General features: G+C 42.3%; 5 protein-coding genes across 5 annotated transcripts; 2 read left to right on the top strand and 3 right to left on the bottom strand.

Annotated features, from left to right (window-relative positions):
• Positions 1-1102: 1102 nt before the first annotated feature.
• Positions 1103-3529, top strand: EAE97_009785 (uncharacterized protein; the record flags this gene model as incomplete). Its single annotated transcript, XM_038880300.1, has 1 exon — positions 1103-3529. One exon carries the CDS (start codon positions 1103-1105, stop codon positions 3527-3529), a length of 2427 nt encoding a protein of 808 aa, XP_038729006.1.
• Positions 3530-6583: 3054 nt separating this feature from the next.
• EAE97_009784 (uncharacterized protein) lies at positions 6584-7858 on the bottom strand. The gene is made up of 2 exons (XM_038880299.1): positions 7183-7858; positions 6584-7101 (listed from the first exon to the last, which is right to left on the bottom strand). The coding sequence occupies exons 1-2, from the start codon at positions 7685-7687 to the stop codon at positions 6770-6772; spliced, it is 837 nt and encodes a 278-aa protein (XP_038729005.1). The 5' UTR covers positions 7688-7858; the 3' UTR covers positions 6584-6769.
• A 1151-nt stretch (positions 7859-9009) lies between these two features.
• Positions 9010-9837, bottom strand: EAE97_009783 (uncharacterized protein; the record flags this gene model as incomplete). The annotated part of the gene is made up of 1 exon (XM_038880298.1): positions 9010-9837. The coding sequence occupies one exon, from the start codon at positions 9835-9837 to the stop codon at positions 9010-9012; it is 828 nt and encodes a 275-aa protein (XP_038729004.1).
• A 3865-nt stretch (positions 9838-13702) lies between these two features.
• On the top strand, positions 13703-15577 carry EAE97_009782 (uncharacterized protein; the record flags this gene model as incomplete). The annotated part of the gene is made up of 1 exon (XM_038880297.1): positions 13703-15577. The coding sequence occupies one exon, from the start codon at positions 13703-13705 to the stop codon at positions 15575-15577; it is 1875 nt and encodes a 624-aa protein (XP_038729003.1).
• Positions 15578-16197: 620 nt separating this feature from the next.
• Positions 16198-18045, bottom strand: EAE97_009781 (uncharacterized protein; the record flags this gene model as incomplete). The annotated part of the gene is made up of 4 exons (XM_038880296.1): positions 16198-17336; positions 17382-17703; positions 17774-17940; positions 18000-18045. 4 exons carry the CDS (start codon positions 18043-18045, stop codon positions 16198-16200), a joined length of 1674 nt encoding a protein of 557 aa, XP_038729002.1.
• Positions 18046-18219: the final 174 nt, after the last annotated feature.

The raw sequence follows: 18219 nt of genomic DNA, 5'->3' as shown, positions 1-18219 counted from the left end.
TAGAAGTTTAATCCCCGTTCTGGCAAAGTCTAATAACAGAAGATTAGAACGAAGAATGCGGATATCAATGCATGTATATGCAGTAGATCTGTGAATGTAGGTAGCGGAGGTTCGATACTTGTACCGGCAGCCCTATGGGAGAGAAACTTCTCATTGATGCGAAGAATTACTCCAATGAAGGCATTTTGTTTTTGATTCAAGCTGGAAGTTCATCTCACGTAGAATTTTAGTAAACGTACGTCATGTCTGCAGGAAAGTACCCAATGCCAACGGAGGTACGCCCAAACCACTTAGTTTGACACGACGGAAGCAACATCCCACCAACGGACTCCTCCCGTTGTGGCTCAATCAGGTTGTTCAGAAGCGCGCGAGTGACAATGTTCCGACATTTATCCGACCGGATAAGGAATTACCACCAACAAAATCAGACTTGTTTCTGAGTCTTTCTTCTCTTCTGCTCCCTTCCTATGGGCCTATTCGTTCAACGGCATCGATATCATCAACATCGAAGTACCCTTCAAAATCTCTGTACAAGGATGCAACATTGCATACCTGGAAATTTCGGTGGAGTCGTCGAAAGCTTCTACCCCATGCTCTTAATGTCGTGGATCCAGCTGCAGCCCTGCAGCAACGGCCAAACATTACCATTAAGGAAGAGTTCTCGAAATTCCACCATCCAGTCATCCTCCCTTGAACCCTTTTACTCTCCACTCATGAGTCAACACACCATGCTGTATACTGTACTGTATCATGCTTTTTTGTCGTGTCCATATACAATTTGGTCCCGTTGTCCCTCTACCATCCAACCAATTTTTGATACGGTGGGGTACTAGAGGAAATAGCTACGACGCTAATCCCATTACGGTAGGATGTAAACAATTAAATTCATTTTGATTTGATTCCGCATATCATATTCATACCGGAAATTCACTCGACCCATTCTCTTTAAGCTCTTGCTTTGTGCTTTTGTTTTCAAGTCTATGAAGCATCGAGCATTTTCTTAATCTCATACGCATTACACTGTACAGTATTCACCTTGCTTTGCATTGAGACAACAAGCATATCGATTGTTGATCAAGGTAAACACTCATACATCGAGGGTATGGCGGAGAACGACGTAACTATGACCATGGAGGTTGATCAACCTATTGCTTTGCGGAGACAAAGAAGAAGTTGTCTTGTCCCAGAGACACAATCACGATCAACTTCTCGAGCTTCTACGCCGTCTATGATCGAGGTATCAATACCTTTACCCGCAACACCCAGATCAAAAAAGCCCAAGAAGAAGGTGAGATATTCCGACCCAGGTGCAAACCTTCTTCACGAATCTTCTTGTGGCTTGACACCATTCCTCCGAAAATCTTCTCTCTCATCTGCGAGGTCAAACCGTCGACATTCAGCACCTGTAAAGCGACTACTCGATCGTCGGCAGGACAACGAGCCATTCTCCGGAGAATTACAATTTGCCCCACTACGACAAGTGTTGGACGGCAGAGTTACAAGGCGTATGAAGAGAAACCGACTGAGTGAGGAGACCAACAAGATTGACTGGGAGAAGAAACATGAAGCCAAAGCAAGAAAGTCAGAAATATTTCGACTCAAGAAGGAATTGGAGGAAAAGGACTACGAATTACAATGTATCCAGGATGAGCATGACGTTACAAGCCAATTAGGACTTGAGGCAGGAACATCTACTTGTGCAAACCCTCTTATCATGGAGAAATTTCAGGAAATGGAAAAAGAGATTCAGGAGCTAAAAGCAGAGCTATCACAAAAGGAAGAACGCTCGAACGCTCACCATGACTGGCAAACTGGAACGCAGGATCCATTTGATTTCGATGACGATGATGATCACAGTATCAATATGGGTATTGTCGGAGACCACGATGATGATACTGGCATGGTGATCGACTCTTCATATGATGACCATAAGATGGGAACTTTTGACCATCCCTTTTCCACTTCCAATGGCCTAACAAACACGCACAATATTTCTCCTCCATCGCCACCTGCCACAATAGCTGATACATCTTCACAAAAGCCTTCCCATGCATCAATATCGACACAAGCCGACTTCCCGGATCCTCTCAATCAAAAGCTCGAGGCTCAACTTCTTCACTTGCAATCTGAGATCAAGAGTCTTACTTCCACTTTAGCACTAAATAAGGATCATGAACATCGTCTTTCCCAAAAGTTAATGTCATACATCCCATCTGACCAATCTCACGATAGCTCATCACTCGACTCAGCACTTGATTCAATTCTTACAACTCTTACTATTGCTCAAGCTCAGGCCCTTGAAAGGGAGGCATCATTTAATGCTCTCTCAAACGAAGTAACCTCGTTAGGATTCTCCACCGACCCAGAAGCCACCATCAAGATCATTGTCGAACAATTCCGCAACGCAAGACTCGAGTTCGAATATCTTAATCATGGAGAAGAAACCGAAGGATTTGAAAATGACAAACTTTTGAGTATGTTACTGGGACGTCTTAAGACCTTGGCCGAGAAAGCAAGAAAACAAGATGAAACTATCGATCAGTATCATGCACAAGAAGTCATTCTTAGACGACAACTGTCCTCTCGTATTGATGCCTTGCAGGATGTTCAAAAGGAATTATCCGCTGTCACAACCGCTGTTTCGAGAATGAGTGAAGAACTCGCCGAAAACGAAATCTCAAACTCACGTCTTCAAAGTGCACTGAATGGATACCGAAGCGAGGTCTCTGGGTTGGAGAATCTCGTCGAGAAAATGGAAAAGGAGCACAAAGTCGTCGAGGATGATCTGAAACGTGGAATTCATAACCTAGACGATCAATTACAACACGAAATTTTCAGGGCAAATGCGTTTGCTATGGAGCTTGAAGGGAAGAACATGATTGTGGGCGAACTTTCGGCAAGATTGACGGCTGCTTTGAATACTTCTGCCACCCTCCGGGATCTCCTCCATGAGAAAGATGGACAAATACTTCTCTCAAATCGACGAATCAGCGAGGGTTTAACAGAACGCGATGGGAGAATAGCAGAGCTTCAGGAAGAATTGGAAAGAACAACATATATTCTGAAGAACACTCAAAAGGCGGTTGAGAACTTGCGACAAGAAAACTCAGATTTGAAGACCGAAAACGAAGATCTTGAGCACTGCGCAGAACAATTGAAAGGACTAGTCAGCAAGGAAAAGAGAAGAGGAAAGAAAGCAGTGAGCGGATTGTTGAAACAAATCGCGAGTGTTGGGGATTCCGCAAAGGGATACATGGAGAGTGATAATGAGTCCAGTGAGACGGAAGCTGGAGAATTCACAAGGAATCTGCAAATTAAAGTCCCGATTGTCAGGAAAGGTCAGTTTCTAGATGCGACAATGGCGAGAAGAAGATCAAGTGGTAAAGTGGGAGCTAGTGGGAAGAAGAAGAGGAGAAGATTTGATAGTGGGTTAGGATTTTTGGAGGAGGAAGAAGATGAAGCTGGAGATGAGGGAGAGGAGAGAGAGGATATGTGCGGTAAGAGAGAGGAAGTGGATTTACTTGCTTGATTTATTACGCTTTCGTTAATGACTGTCTGGATTTCTGGAGTTGGATGCTGGATACCTTATACCATATTGTACTATACCGCTCTATACCATTTGGGGACTGGGAATGGGGTGGGCGGGATAGGAAGGCATATACATGGTATGAATGGGAAACTGGATAGACAGATGGGTGAACAGAAGTCCGTCTGTCTGTCAAACATATCTGTCGATATAGTTTTATTTGTTTTATTTTGTTATTCTCCGGCATGTCCAGAATAGGAGAAATTGGCTGGAGTGGTATGATATGACACGATACCACTTTTTATGTATGCAAATGGAGATTTGGTGGCGAACATGATATGAGGGTACTTTTTTAATTAGTTGTAATGATACAGATAATTTGGCATATGTTCTACTTGTGTTTATCTTGACTTCAGGATTTTATGTGCTCTATTCGTTCATCTGCACTCAAAGTCCTCGCCCGTGATAGAGCGGGTTCATGAATTTGAAACGAGCTCTAAGAATGATAGTTTTGTTTAGGATGTATTTAATGTGGTAAGCTAAGTGAAATATATTATGAATGCTCTTTTTGGGTTACATGAATGGGTGGATTTTGTTGATAGTGATTATGTCGGAGACTCACTTAGGTTGAGCTACATTCGTGGATGTGAAGTGTTGGAAATGGAAATTTGGGAGATATTGGTCTGTTGTAATTTATTTGGAGGGTGGCTTATTATGGTAGGAGAGGGGGTTTAGATGAGGCTTGGGTAAAGTGCGATGAAGCTGTTTGGTTGATTCAAGAGGGTAATGGAGAGTTTGAGATAGTGATGGGTTGGAATATTTTATGCATATTGCATGCATATCAGAGGAAGGTAAAAAGTGTGAGAGGGGAGAGGGGAGAGGGGAGTTTGTTTCGGGGTTGATGTGAGTTTTGGAGATGGGGGGAAGTGAAAGTATAGTAACGCGGATCGAGGAATAGTTTAAGAGAGAGGGGGGGGGGGGAAGTTGGGTGATAGGCGAAAAAGAATGTTACAAAGACAGTGCATAATTCTGTAAGAGATGTTGAGTCTTTTTATGCTTAATTCAACTTTTCAAGGATATAGAACATTATTCCTAGAATTCAAAAGCCTTGCATTACGTATCGATCAAAGACTGACCAAAAAGAGTTCTCACGATCGTTCACCCCTCTCATAGAAAACCCCCTCCCCGAAAATTCTCCCCCTTTCCCCCTTCAAACCCCCTTCATCCCCCAACCTAATCAACTATTCCAACAGAATCATTACAATCCCCATGAATCCAATAACATTTCCCAAACCCCCACCTCTCTATCTCTCTCCCCTCCTTTCCAAAAAGTTGAACTTCCCAAATCTCAAAAACTCTGAAAAAAAATCAACTTTTTCATCCTCCCAACATTCTCGAGACTTCCTCTAAAACTTCAGGAAGAAAATAAAACAACTCTGTCACTTGGGACTGGAAAATCAACTTTTGAGATGTGCAACAAGGAGGGGAAAGAGTTGAAATCAGGTGCTTTGATGAGCTGTAGTTGGTTCGGCTAGGGTTCGGAGATGGAAGATTGTTGTTCCGAGGAGGGGTTAGGTTTGGGTGAGTTGTTTGGGGAACTGCAACTTTTGGATGTTGGTTGTGGTTATTGTTGGTTGAGGATTGTGGATTTGAAAGTTGGTGGATGTAGATTGCTGAATGTGTGAAGTATGGGATGTTTGTTGGAGACTTTTAGTTATAAATAGTTGTTTATTAGTTTGTTTGTAGAATTGAATGATTAGTTTTCTGGGGGAAATGATAATTGATATGATGTGGACAAGAGAAAGAAGTTGATGAATTCTGGTTTCTTTGATTTAACTGTTGTTGTTCTCCTTCAATCAATCCCTCTCCACCCCTTCATATTTACTTCTCCATATTCTGTCTGTGATACATTTCGTTATAAGCTTATAAATGCCTTCTTGCTTAGTTCATTGAAGGTTGGTGTGCATTGTGTCTCAATATTTGGAGGATGCAGAGGATGTTGGAAATATTGCCAATTGAGCTTTTGTTTTGTGTATAACTGTGAGTGGTTAGTTTTTTTTGTTATCAGAGACATTTCTGCATGTTTTGGTATCAGTATGCTGTGAAGAAAGTTCTTTTCCTTCCCAAGTCTTGCGACTGCAGCTATATGTCTTAAATGCCAGTAGTCTTTTGTTCACAGGTTATCTCTCCTCTTGTCTTATTTCTACCCTAGATCTTATGGTTTATTTCTTTCTATAATTAGATGCATATTTTAATTTTTCAATGATAATTGTAATATAACTTATGACTCAAGTCTGTCTAAATAGTGTTTGTGACCAAGCGACTACACATGTCTCTCTTCAACCACATTTTTACCTACACTTACATCTATATAGTCTTAAATGTCCTGGGAATAATATTGATACAGACAGAAACTTTATACATCACATCTTCAAACCGACCTCTGATACCCCCAAATAACAGTAAAATACATCAAACACTCATGATGCAATTTTCCCTTTCTCCCCTCCTCCCTCATCAACCTTCTCCAACAGCACAAAATCAACTTTTATCAAAGGAAAAAGTTATTAAAATGATAGAAAACCTGTTTACTGACACCAGCAAAGTCCATTCTTTCAAACAAATCCAACCGTGAAGCAAAAATCCCAAATCTGCAAAATCTCCCAAGAAATCCAACTTTGAGATATCTCTCTAGAAATCAACCTCAAAATCTAAAAATTAACTTGGAAATCTAAAATCAACTATTTCAGATATGCAACAAGAAACTCTCGAGCTGCAACAGAATCATGTGCTTTGAGATTTTGGGAAGTGTGGTTGGATGGTCGGAGAAGGGGAATAGTTATTCCGAGTCCGAAGTTGTACCATGGTGGTTCGTGCACGAAGTTGTTCTGTTTGGGCTTGGTGGGGTGGGTAGCTCGAGTGGCTTTTGTGGACTGTGCTCAATAATGCTTGTTACGACTTTACTAACAGAAGGTGGGGATGGAGCTGGTTTTTGGGTCTTTTCTAAAGAAAATGTTCTTAGAGGACTTGATTTCTCGTACTGGATCATTTATGCTTGCTGTCATGTCAAGCTTTCTTCTATTGTGCAAAGGAGATGGAGACTACATGGAAAGCTTTCCTTCAGGAAGGAGGACAGAAGATGATATATTCCTTGAAATTACGCCATCCTATTCCTCTTAAAACTTCTTAGATTTCAAACATAGTCTCATCAAAATATTCTATACCTATCGACTCATGATATTTTTACTTTCTCTCCCACGGTAACTTCATTCCTGGCGTATCAGGTACTCCGTCACTCGGTTTTGGTTTCCACATCCACCAAGTAGTCTTTCCTTTACACTCATGTGCCATCTTACGCCAAAGAAACCCTGGTTTTCCGTTCTTGTAAGTGGTATCAACGATTACCTTATGAATGGTTCGGAAACCATATTTCTCATACAGAGATATTCCCTCAGCAGAGGCCTCCACAAGTGCTTCTACATCCATATCTGATATCTTGGACATTCCGTAATCCATGAGTGAAGATCCGTAACCACGACCACGGTGGTCGGGGAGGGTAAACATCATGGAGAGTTCTGAAAATATTAGCATGAGGAACATGGCAGGTACCAAGACTCTTGAAGTGAAACTGAAGGGAACTTGAGAAATCTACTCACGAGCGTGGGGTCTTGTCATCCTTTTCGCCCTTATCCCAAATACCTGGCAAAGAACCGTCTTTACAAATTCACGTGCTTCTCCTTCGGGCCACAAAAGTACAAGGCTGTTGTCTTCCTTCTCATTTTTCTCTCCATTACTGATTTCATTATTCTTATTGCCATCATTGCCTTCACTTTCGCCACTCTCTTCATCTTTTTTCTCCCCAAACGGACTCACTTCATGAAATAGCCAATTCGCTGCCGCCAAAACCTTTCCAGCGTCCTCTCCTTTATCATCTTCATCAACGATGTACACCCAAAAAGAATCCTTATCCGCTTGATGAGATTCCCAGAATCTTTCCTTGACCCCCTGGATTGCAGTCGCTACTCCTTCGGCAGTAGGTTCTTTGATCGGGACAATGATACCCAGAAACGGGTTATAGGGATCAGCATACGATTCCCACATGCAATCTATGACAAGGCAAAATTCTTCGAAAGTTGCGACTGTGCGAAGAGTGGGAGCCATAGTGAGTTCGAGCAAGATATGGGCTCAGAACAATAGATTTTGGATAGGATAAAGCGGTTGTAGGAAGCGAATCTCAGATTTAAAAGCTCAGAGCCGCTGGCTATGATTTTTGAATGAGGTATCTCCAAGAGATATAGAGTCTGTAGAAAGACAATTATTGAACTTCCTCGTAACTTTCGAGGCGCAGCTCATAAGGGTATATGAATACATAAGCACTTGTGCATATGGATACCCAAGCTTACTATTAGGTATCTTCAGCTATCATGCGGGAAGTACGTTGATGTTGTTGGTGACTGTTGGAAATATCATGCATGACAAGGGGAGACTCGGTAAATAGCCAATAGGCGATTTTGTGGTGATCGGTTTAGTCCGGCCACACTAGCCATCAGTATTCCCATTTGGTTAATGAATATTGATATCAGGAGATGATATTTGTTTGTGGTATTTTTTTCTCCTCTACATGGCAGGTCAAATTCAATGCTATTTTACAAGATTGTAATTTTTTCCGGATCTATGGCTCAACTTAAATCCAATGAAAATTATCTCAAGTAGCAGAGACGATAAGTGGCAGTATCGTCAACAAGGTGACTGCAGAAAATGTCGTCTTGGATAATTTGAAAGCTACCCGTAGGACCATGAGCACATCTTGAACAACACACGTCAACTCTGGAGGTAGTCAGGACATTAATCATGGCAACTCCGCGAGAGCAATGGCTTTGAATGCTTATAGCAAAGGTTAGACTTGATATAGATTGATGATATAAGATACATTGAACGATGGTTATAATTAGGTAACTCCTTAGACTGTACATGTATATTGACTTTTCTGGTATGGGCGTAGCAAGATTTTACAGTGCCACTTATCTGCGTTTGGTATTGTGGCTGTTTTCCTAAGCTTCAAAACGAATAGAGGGGAAGAGAGAAGGCTTAGGAGATAGAAGACTGGTGCGACGACTTGATTTTGACATGAAAGATCTGACTGTGGAATTTTTGTGGAAATGTCACCATACTTGAGTATCGTCCGGTGTTACGTTGTCGTCAAATTTGTTTTTATGAATTACAAACAAGGCACATGTCACTTTTAGTTATCAAAGGAGATACATCATTTATCTGACTTGTGGCTGTCAAGATTTCATGATTATTCACTAGTGTTAAATGAAGAACATTGATATTTATTCAAACTTGCTGTCGAACGTGGAAAACCATCACGTTATTTGAGACCCGTGTTCCTCCTTCCCGTCCCCCAATTGCTCAAATTCATTGAACATATCCTTTTCCGGTAGCTGCCCTCCATAAAATCGACTCTAAAACTCTATGGCAACTTATTTCCCATTCAATAAACGACCCAAGATATCATTCATCTCGAAGATACCCCTCTCCTTGCGTTCTGCAAGGGCTACTTCCGCAGCAACCAAATCTTTAGGTGACGTCGAGAGGAAAAACTTCTTCGCTGTTTCCATATCATCCATATTGATATCCCTATTCGTCGTCTTCCCATTGCAATCAGCCCGCGAATCCCCCACAAGCACAAATGGACCGATCCATCCTCGTGTCCATCCTGTGAGCTTCTGGATACATATATTCTCCCCGCATTGATCGAGAACATCTCCATCATCCAAGCCAATGACAGTACCCGGTGTCCAGCCTGCAAGATCTTCTTTTTCTGGGTTTATCATCCAGCTTACAAGATCGTCTTGTAAATTGGCTGTAGTGTTTGCGCCTAGAGCCAAAATGGGAACGGGAAGAGGAACATCGTAACCAAGACAATCATGACAGCTCTCGCAGACAATACAGGGGTTGCAGAAGGGAAAACAGGGGATCAGATTGATAGTAGGACAGGGACACCAAAAGACTTGAGGGTTCTCGGTATTGGGTGGAAAGTAAAGTGCCAGTTTGTGTTGAGGTGTAGGACGAGCAACATGCTTGGAGACATTGGATATGCAAAAACTGAAGTGCTGGCCTCTGCAGAATTCAGAACAGTAGTATTCGTGATCAGTGCATTCGCAGACGAATCCTCTGCACGTAATTGATGTGCTACAAGCTCTGCATGGAACGGGACCGTCGTTCGTGGTGTGCTTGGTGAAGTTTGGTCGCGTGAATATTACCATATCGGGATGATCTAGAACTGACCAGCCGAACGGTGTCGACATTTTGTTGGATAGTGTTTTCAATTTCGATTTGGATTGAAATTGTTGGGTAAGAGTTGTCTATCGTATCGTATTGTATGGTATCAGAATAGCACTCTGCAATTTCGATTGAAATTGAACGATGATGTGGTTGTTGTTGACTGGATGAGAAGAGTTAAGAGTTTGAAGTTGAAGTTTCTCCAAGAAAAAGAAGTGGTGGATTGGTGAGATACTTTGAAGTATTTAACTATTCCGGAACCAGTCTGGATGTTGACCGTATTTATATTGTATGGTTTTCTTGAGCGCGCTAGTGCAGGTACAACAGATTATATTGAGTGAATAGATCACCGTTAATAAAGTTTGGACCGTAGTAGATAGGGCTGAAGAAAGGACCGTATGTATGCGTTGCCGAATGTTGAGCTCAAAATTTGAGTCCGTAGTATATCAAAAATGTTGAGCAAGATGCATGCTGGTAACAATCAAGATGAATGAAAGTCCAGATTATTGCCTGGAATATATTCAACAATCGGGTGATGTATTTGTGCTTTTTACTCAGGATGTAACTTGGTAGGTACTGATACTACATAAAGGTCATATAAAAACAACGTATCTCATTCGGAATTATCCACTACAAAATGTCCTCATTTCAAGTCGCTAAAGTGGAGAAGGAACATACAGAATTCGCCGTAAACTCAGCGGATTGCTTTGAATTAGTCTACGTACAATAGGACCTTACCACATACGGTTCTAAGTGCATTCGTTAAAGTTGAATCAAATTGATGATATTATCATGATACGGTTATGCTACAGAGAAACTAAGTGAGTACTAGAAGAACTCTGCCAGCTTGCACACTGGTATAAGTGGTGTAGCTACCATGGCACCTAGAGCGTGTTTCCCAAGTGCTTCTCATGCAAATACACATCTATGAACCAGGATAATGCGAAAGATTGTGCTGGATATCGGTAAGGGCTTCAGTTAATCCATGCGAGCCTCTTAACATTTCGCTTGAACAAAAACAAGCTGGGGATTAGTGTGGATGATTAAACCATCTTCGTTGGGCAATAATCTGCGTAACAATATAGAAACTGTAGCGTAGAAGTCTCATGAGACCATATCTCATATCATTATCTCATCTATCTAGCAGCAAATATCCATCATGATATTTCTTCCACGTGCCTCAACATCTTGTATCTTGTTATGTCTCTATTGCTATCATATCAAATCAATTCCCGCTTACCCTTTAATCTTTCCAAACGTAGGTATTCCTCAAAAAGACATCTCAACAGTCTTTCACAATCTCGGCATAGGTCTTGTATGATACAGATTTACCATAAGAGTGGTGTCTTGACTCGCAAAGATCAGCAAGAACAGTCGTAGGATGTCAAGATGGGCTCGCCATCTCTAACCTTTCTAGCTAAGCATAGGGCTAACGGAACCCCCCCATCCTACTCCCACCACTCCCAAGTATCGAACCAAGTTAAAGATGTCTGAAGTTTTAATTGACCGATTGATCTGTGAATTCGATAGTTTTCACCTATCTATTCGAAGAAGGAACCGTATCCGTTGCGTCATCTTGTAACACTTAATATACGGCAGCAAGAGTTGGCGACTTCTGAACATGGAAGTCAGGGTAAGTTTCATACCAAGAGGATCCATAGTAAGCCATTGATTCGAGGAATTCCGGTTTCGTTCGTTGATTCGCTCCATCCCTAATCCCGCGACGACGTGTAAGAAGCTCCAAATTCTGCACTCTTCTCTGTCCACTAGACTATAATTGCTTGAATGAAAGTCGATAGCAGGCGAAGCAGAAATGCTGGGACAATGACGCAACAATTCCGTAAATTTGAGTTCGAAGGTATAATGGTTTGTGTCCTTAAAAATTCCCCCCAGACATTTCATGGGCCCAAGTGTCCTTCCATAGCAGCTTCCTGTCATTGAAAATTCCAATTATAGTTGCCGTAGGGACTTTTGCGACAGATACATCGCGAAAAAGGATATCACGGTCAATTGTATTTTCATTTTCGGCAACGCTCCAAAAGGTGCATGCAGAACATTATGTCTCGATAGATACCGCCAATAGTAATACCTGCTGCACCAGATGTGGATAAAATTTCTGGGAGTTTTGCCTTTGCATGATGTAGGAAAGCAAATTTCAGCGGATACGTACTATGCTACACCAGAACTTCTGAGCGCTTCAAAAACGGGATACCTAACACAAGAATATATCATCCAGGCCTTGACTTCCGAACTGCCAACTCGGAGACAGGCTATTGATGTGAAAAAATTGGCTATTAGAATACTGACCTTGCAGCATGTCTCCTTAGGATGATATATTTTGGTGAATTGTATCTTGGGTTCACAAGTCGACAAGAGCCAGTTCTAATAGTCGGCTCTTGTAAACGGCCTCCTAGTTCCTACTTGGGAAAGCAGTTGTCCCCGGAAAGCGATTGTCCCCTTACATATTTTGGCAGGCAACTCATTCAATTCCTAAGATAAAATAATAAATTTAATATTATTGAATTACTATTATCTCGCTGAACTCAAGAATATAATTAGTTTTCAAATAGTAGAATATTTTTTTCGAACGGGAACAACCGCTTTCCCCGACTAGAAACTAGGAGGCCGCTGATAAGAGCCGACTATTAGACCTTCGGTTGTCTATCGGTTCTTTCACTTTGATAGTCTCAGCTATCTTCCAAACAAGAAGCAGTGAAGTTGGAGAAGGTATTCGATACTCAAAACTTCGTGCTTATCGCTTAGATCAAGATATTATTGACTTCAAATTTTATTGACTTCAAATATGATTGGTCTTCAATCGATGCATGATGATAAAGGACTTTCAATATTCCATCATGCAGCTTTTCTGGAATGACAATTCAGTAGGTCTTTGAAAAGCCTGTTCCTTTCTGACCATATTTAGGCGATAGCTAACTTCAGAAGTACTGCATTCTTAGTGAAATTTATACAGGAAACTGTTCGCGATCTAGCGCTTCTATTTCACAAACTTGTGAGGACTGGTTCAAGAAAGTAAAGTATTTCGCTCGGGCTGGATAGAAAAAAAGTTAATCCGGTTGTATTCGAGCGGATGAAATATATGTAGACTTGAATTATCAGGTGCCAAAGGCTATCTACTCTGAAAAGAGTTTCGATGAGGCAGAGCCAGGTATCATGGAACAACGGTGGTTTGATAAGTGGAAGGGGGTGCAATTATTTATATTCTAGGAAGCTACCTGGATTCTTTCTGTCATCTATTGATAATTAGGATAATAAACTCGTTGGAATGCGATATACAGGTTTATAGCGCATTCCAATCATAGCTGTGAAGCTGATTACGCTCTCATGGTGATGCTAGCTCAACCATTTCTTTTACGGCCGCGAGTCTGTATGGCATGGGATTGCTGACCTTCGACGGCTGATATTGGGATGATCTTGAGAGTAAAGCAAATCGAGGATCAAAACTTGAATGTTCCCGCTTTAAATTAATTTGATATCAATTGGCTGTTGTATTGATGAATCTCTCACACATCAAGCGATCTCGGCGATCTACCAAATTCATGACGTTGCTTACATAATCCCCCACCTCTCCGACGCCCTCTTCTTGACGACTTCAGTTGTCGTTCTCAGAACAACAGTTGCACATCTCGTCACTCTCAATATACGAATATATCAATATAAAATCCTTAGATTTCATATCTTTTGAACACTTTTTGATTTTGCTCTTTGAATAATTCTGAGAATTGCACAGTGGTGATCGTAAGGTGTAGTATTGTTATTTTTGGGTTCGTCGTCTTGAGATGGACGAATTTAGAAGCTGTAGTTGTTCTAACGATGTCACCAGTGTTTACCCCTGAACCCCTTTAATCCTCGCATCATCGACCAGCTGTCAAAATGCCTGCCATGCTTGATGACCCCAGCGCTCCCACAATCTACCGAGCTTCAGGGTCCGCACCTTTTCCAGATCCCCACGACACAAACCCCGCACTACCCGTCGATGTTTTTCCTCGACAGGTCACTTTACGTGACCGAGTGACAGTCGCTACAATAGTGCCTTTCGCGTCACAAAACCGAGTTCCTCCCTCGCTTCTTGCATATCTCAGCGACCAATTCAAAAAGGAAGTCGAATTGGGTGATACATATCCTATGCTTGATACTATGCCACCAGAGAAGTTTGCATCTTATTGGTTTCAAAACTTCGGTGCAGTAATGCTTCTTGGTAATATCGAGTCCGCAGACGAAGTAGTCGAAGGCAAGAATTGGGCAACAGAATGTCTAGGTAGTTATTATATCAAGCCCAACTATCCAGGACGTAGCTCCCACATCTGCAACGCCGGATTTCTCGTTACGGACGCTGCACGAGGCAGAGGTGTCGGGCGTCTACTAGGGGAAAGCTACCTCCACTGGGCTCCACTTCTCGGCTACACATACTCGGTTTTCAATCTCGTTTATGAGACAAACGTAGCTTCTTGTCGCATTTGGGATGCATTAGGGTTCAAGCGTATTGGGCGTGTCAAGGGTGCAGGAAATCTCAAGAGCTATCCAGGGCAATTCATCGATGCTATTATATATGGGAGGGATTTAGGGCCTGATGGCTCCGACTTCGTGAGTGAAGAACGCTTCGATAAAATCAAATTCTATTTGAAACATAAAGAATATCCATTGGGTGCTGATCGCGCGGAAAAAAGCAGACTTCGTAGCGCGGCCACCCATTACAAACTACTACCGGACGAGGATAAGCTCATGTTGAAAGGGAAGGAAGTCATCAGTGACCCGCAAAAACAATACGAGATTGCGAGGAGTATACATGTACTACAACATGGCGGAATCAACAAAACCACAGCTATCATCGCCGAGAAATATCACTGGATTAGAATCAAGGAGACGGTTAGTCTAGTAATTAAGAACTGTGGAGAATGTAAAGAATTGGGCAAGGCACCAGTTGTCAAACCAGATTACCAAGCTCAGATAGCCCGCCAAGCTACTCCTAAGAGTCAAGATGTAACAGATGCAAACATACTATCTTTACCCGAGCAACAACAACTCAATCACCACCGAGATCTTCATCATCACCAACAGCATCATGATCAGCAACCACAACCTTCCCATTTGCAGCATGATTTCCAGCAAATGCAACACCATCATGACCACACCAGTACATCCGTATCACCACAAGTCCTTAACCGCAGACTGCCATCCCACTCTCCCCATCCTCACAGTAATCCCATCATTCACCTCAAACAACATCAACCACCTATTTCCCAAATGCAACTCCATCACGCAGAAACTCGTACACAATCTCAGGCTCGAGCTCAGGCTCAGGCTCAAGCTCATTCCCAATCTCATGCCCCATCGCACAGACATTCTGCAACAGATTACCTACAAATAGATCCTCAAATCATGGATTACACACACGCATCACATTCTCCGCATCCACATTTTGACGCGCATCATGAACATGATACAGATTCTTTCCAGGCGATGTTGGAAAACAGAGACGTAGATGTAGATGGGGGTGTTGGGGATGGGGGCACAGGCGTGGATGGAGATATTGACGACATGCTTGTGGATCAAGATGAAGTAGAAGTAGAAGACATCGGAGATATAGGAACAGTGGATAATAATACCGGGGATGATATAACTACCGACGAGACGATGAACGATTCCATGGGAAATGAAAGACATAAATCTCATGATGATGTTATGGCTACGGCGAGATTGGCGCAGGAAATGATTTCCAGGGGTGTAATGGATGGTAATGGGGGGTGAGGGCGTCAGATAGAGGGTCATCGACGAGTTTGGATATAGTATTTAATACGAGCATGATGCATAGTCATTACATAGATGGAGCCGAAACCGGGCTTCGAGATACATGCGGCCTGTCACTGGCTGGCGAGAAATGCAGAGAGCGGTGTACTCCAAAGAACATAATTAGAACTAGGGGCATCCAGATGGACTGTTGGGTTGTTGGGTCCAGGATACATCATCGGTAATCTACGACATACTTTGCAGGCAAATATCTTCATGTTCAGGAAAACATCATGTGCATCTAATCCTAACATGAATCAGCGAAGAATGTGTTCACGCAAAGAATACATATTCTAGCAGACTTAGATTATAGTAGATACAATAATGACATAAATTACAGAACAACAGTACACCACTGATCAATCACAGAAATGTTGAAGTGAGTTTCATCACTGAATTCACAAATTCAGACATAAGCGAGGGGGTGAACTTTTGAATTCTAGAGTGCAAGTATGTACTTGTCATACATCTAGCACTTTTATATCATATCATAGAATAGTCATCTATACATCAAAATTCTGCTCGTCCTTAATGTCCCCTGCATCATTCATGAATCATGATTTCTCTCTAGCATTTATCGTTTATCTTCTTGGCATGCCTCTTCCTCTACCTCTCAATGCCCTCTGGGCTGCTCCCGGAGGTAGGCCTCTTTGTGGAGCTTGTGGTTGTTGACTCTCTTCATTCTTAATGGTCTCGTCCACGCTCAATATCAAACAACTAGCTTCAGTTGCTGCTTGAATGGCATTAACCTTGACCAACGCTGGTTCCCAGACGAAAGCCTCCATATTGTCTCTAATACCTTCACCAATGAAATCAACACCAGCCCATACGTTTCCTTTTCTGTGTTCCACGCGGAGCTTGTTAAGAATATCTGTAGCATCGAAACCGGCGTTGTCGCAAAGTTGACGAGGAATGACCTCGAGGGCTTTAGCAAAGGATTTGATGATTGCCTGTTGCTTGTTGCGGATATTGTTATCGGCGTAGTGATGGAGATAGGCTGATACTTCCATTTCACAAGCTCCACCTCCAGCAACAATTGTGGTGTTCTTGATGGCGCGCTTGACAATCATGATAGCATCGTGGAGGGAACGCTCGACTTCGGCAATGAATTGCTCAGCACCTCCACGGAGAACTAATGTGCAGGTTTTGGCAGCTGGGCAATCTTCGAAGAAGTTGAAACGTTCTCCACCAATTTGACGTTCTTCGAAAGAACCGCAGGTTCCGAGGTGCTCTGGCTGAATATCGGAACAAGTAGATTGAATGGATCCTCCTGTAGCTTGAATAATGCGTTCAAGGTCATCAGATCCTACACGGCCGGCACAGAAAATATCTCTATCCGCAAAATATTGAGTAGCAAGATCACCAATTGGTAGCTTGGAAAGGACAATCTTTGCGCCAGTCTTGTATAAAGCTTCCATCTTGTTGTAGATAATTTGCCATTCAGCATCGACAATAGCCTGGTATTCCGAAACTTGCTCGACACGAACTTCCGCGTTGTCTTTCTCAGACTTGAGCTCAAGTTCAACGTTCAAGCACACAATCTTGGGGTTTTTGAAAGATTTTGGTTGTTGTTCGAAACCGGCGTATGAAAAGGTCTTTTTGAATGCAACACCGTTGACGAACAGCGAGTCCGTAAGGGATCCACCGGGAATCTTCTTCATGCCAATGAGTTTCTCGTTCAAGTCGTCCTGATCTAATGTCATAACTGCATCAACGACCACTATATGCTGTTAGCTATGTCTTACCTAAACGCTTGGAGCCATACTCTTTGTGAAGAATCCGGTATTTCTCTTAATCAGCTTACTGCTCATAGCAGTACCGGCCAATTTAATGAGTGTTTCCCTCTGGTTACCCTCACTTGTATTAACAGCGATCTCCTTTATTTTATTGACGGCCATCGTAGAGGCTCTTCGTAAACCCTTAATAATCGTCTGCGAGCTGACTCCTTGTTCGACATGGTCTTTTATTTCCTTCAAAATTTCACCTGCCAAAACAACGACGGATGTTGTCCCATCTCCTACTTCGGCATCTTGTGATCGAGAGATATCGGTAAGAATTCGTGCTGCGGGGTGAACAACGTCAAGTAACTGCGCCCAGAAGTCAGTTTATGAGTTCTAGCTATACCGATCTCACAGGGTTTTCTGCTGAAAAGCTTACCTTCATAACAGTAGCACCATCATTAGTGATAGTTTGTCGTCCATTCTCATCCACAAGTAATAAATCCCCACCATATGGTCCCAAAGTACTTCTTATAGTGTTTTGAACAGCTAAACAAGCATTAATATTGCTAATGATTTGTCCTTTTCCCTGAGAAGAATCTGTGCCTATATTACACACTTCTGTCAGTATACCATGTGGTCAAACCAATATCTGGTTTACTAACCCTCTTTCAGCACAATAATGGTTGGAGTCTGGCCACCGAACGACATTTTTGCAAGAGACTCTGCTTATGATAAAAGTTAAGAAGACGCCTGAATCACCGAATAGTCGCAATGCTGGGTATGTAAGAGAGCGTTGCTAGGGTATGAAGAGAACTCTCAAAGCTTTGCTGCCCCTACCTGATTAATCGTAGTTCAACTTTTTTCGCGTCGCGATTTTGCTAT

The sequence above is a fragment of the Botrytis byssoidea genome, assembly GCF_014898295.1.
Source record: "Botrytis byssoidea strain MUCL 94 chromosome Unknown BBYS_023, whole genome shotgun sequence".
NCBI classification, from domain to species: Eukaryota; Fungi; Ascomycota; class Leotiomycetes; order Helotiales; family Sclerotiniaceae; genus Botrytis; species Botrytis byssoidea.
This window is presented reverse-complemented; position numbering and strand designations above follow the sequence as displayed.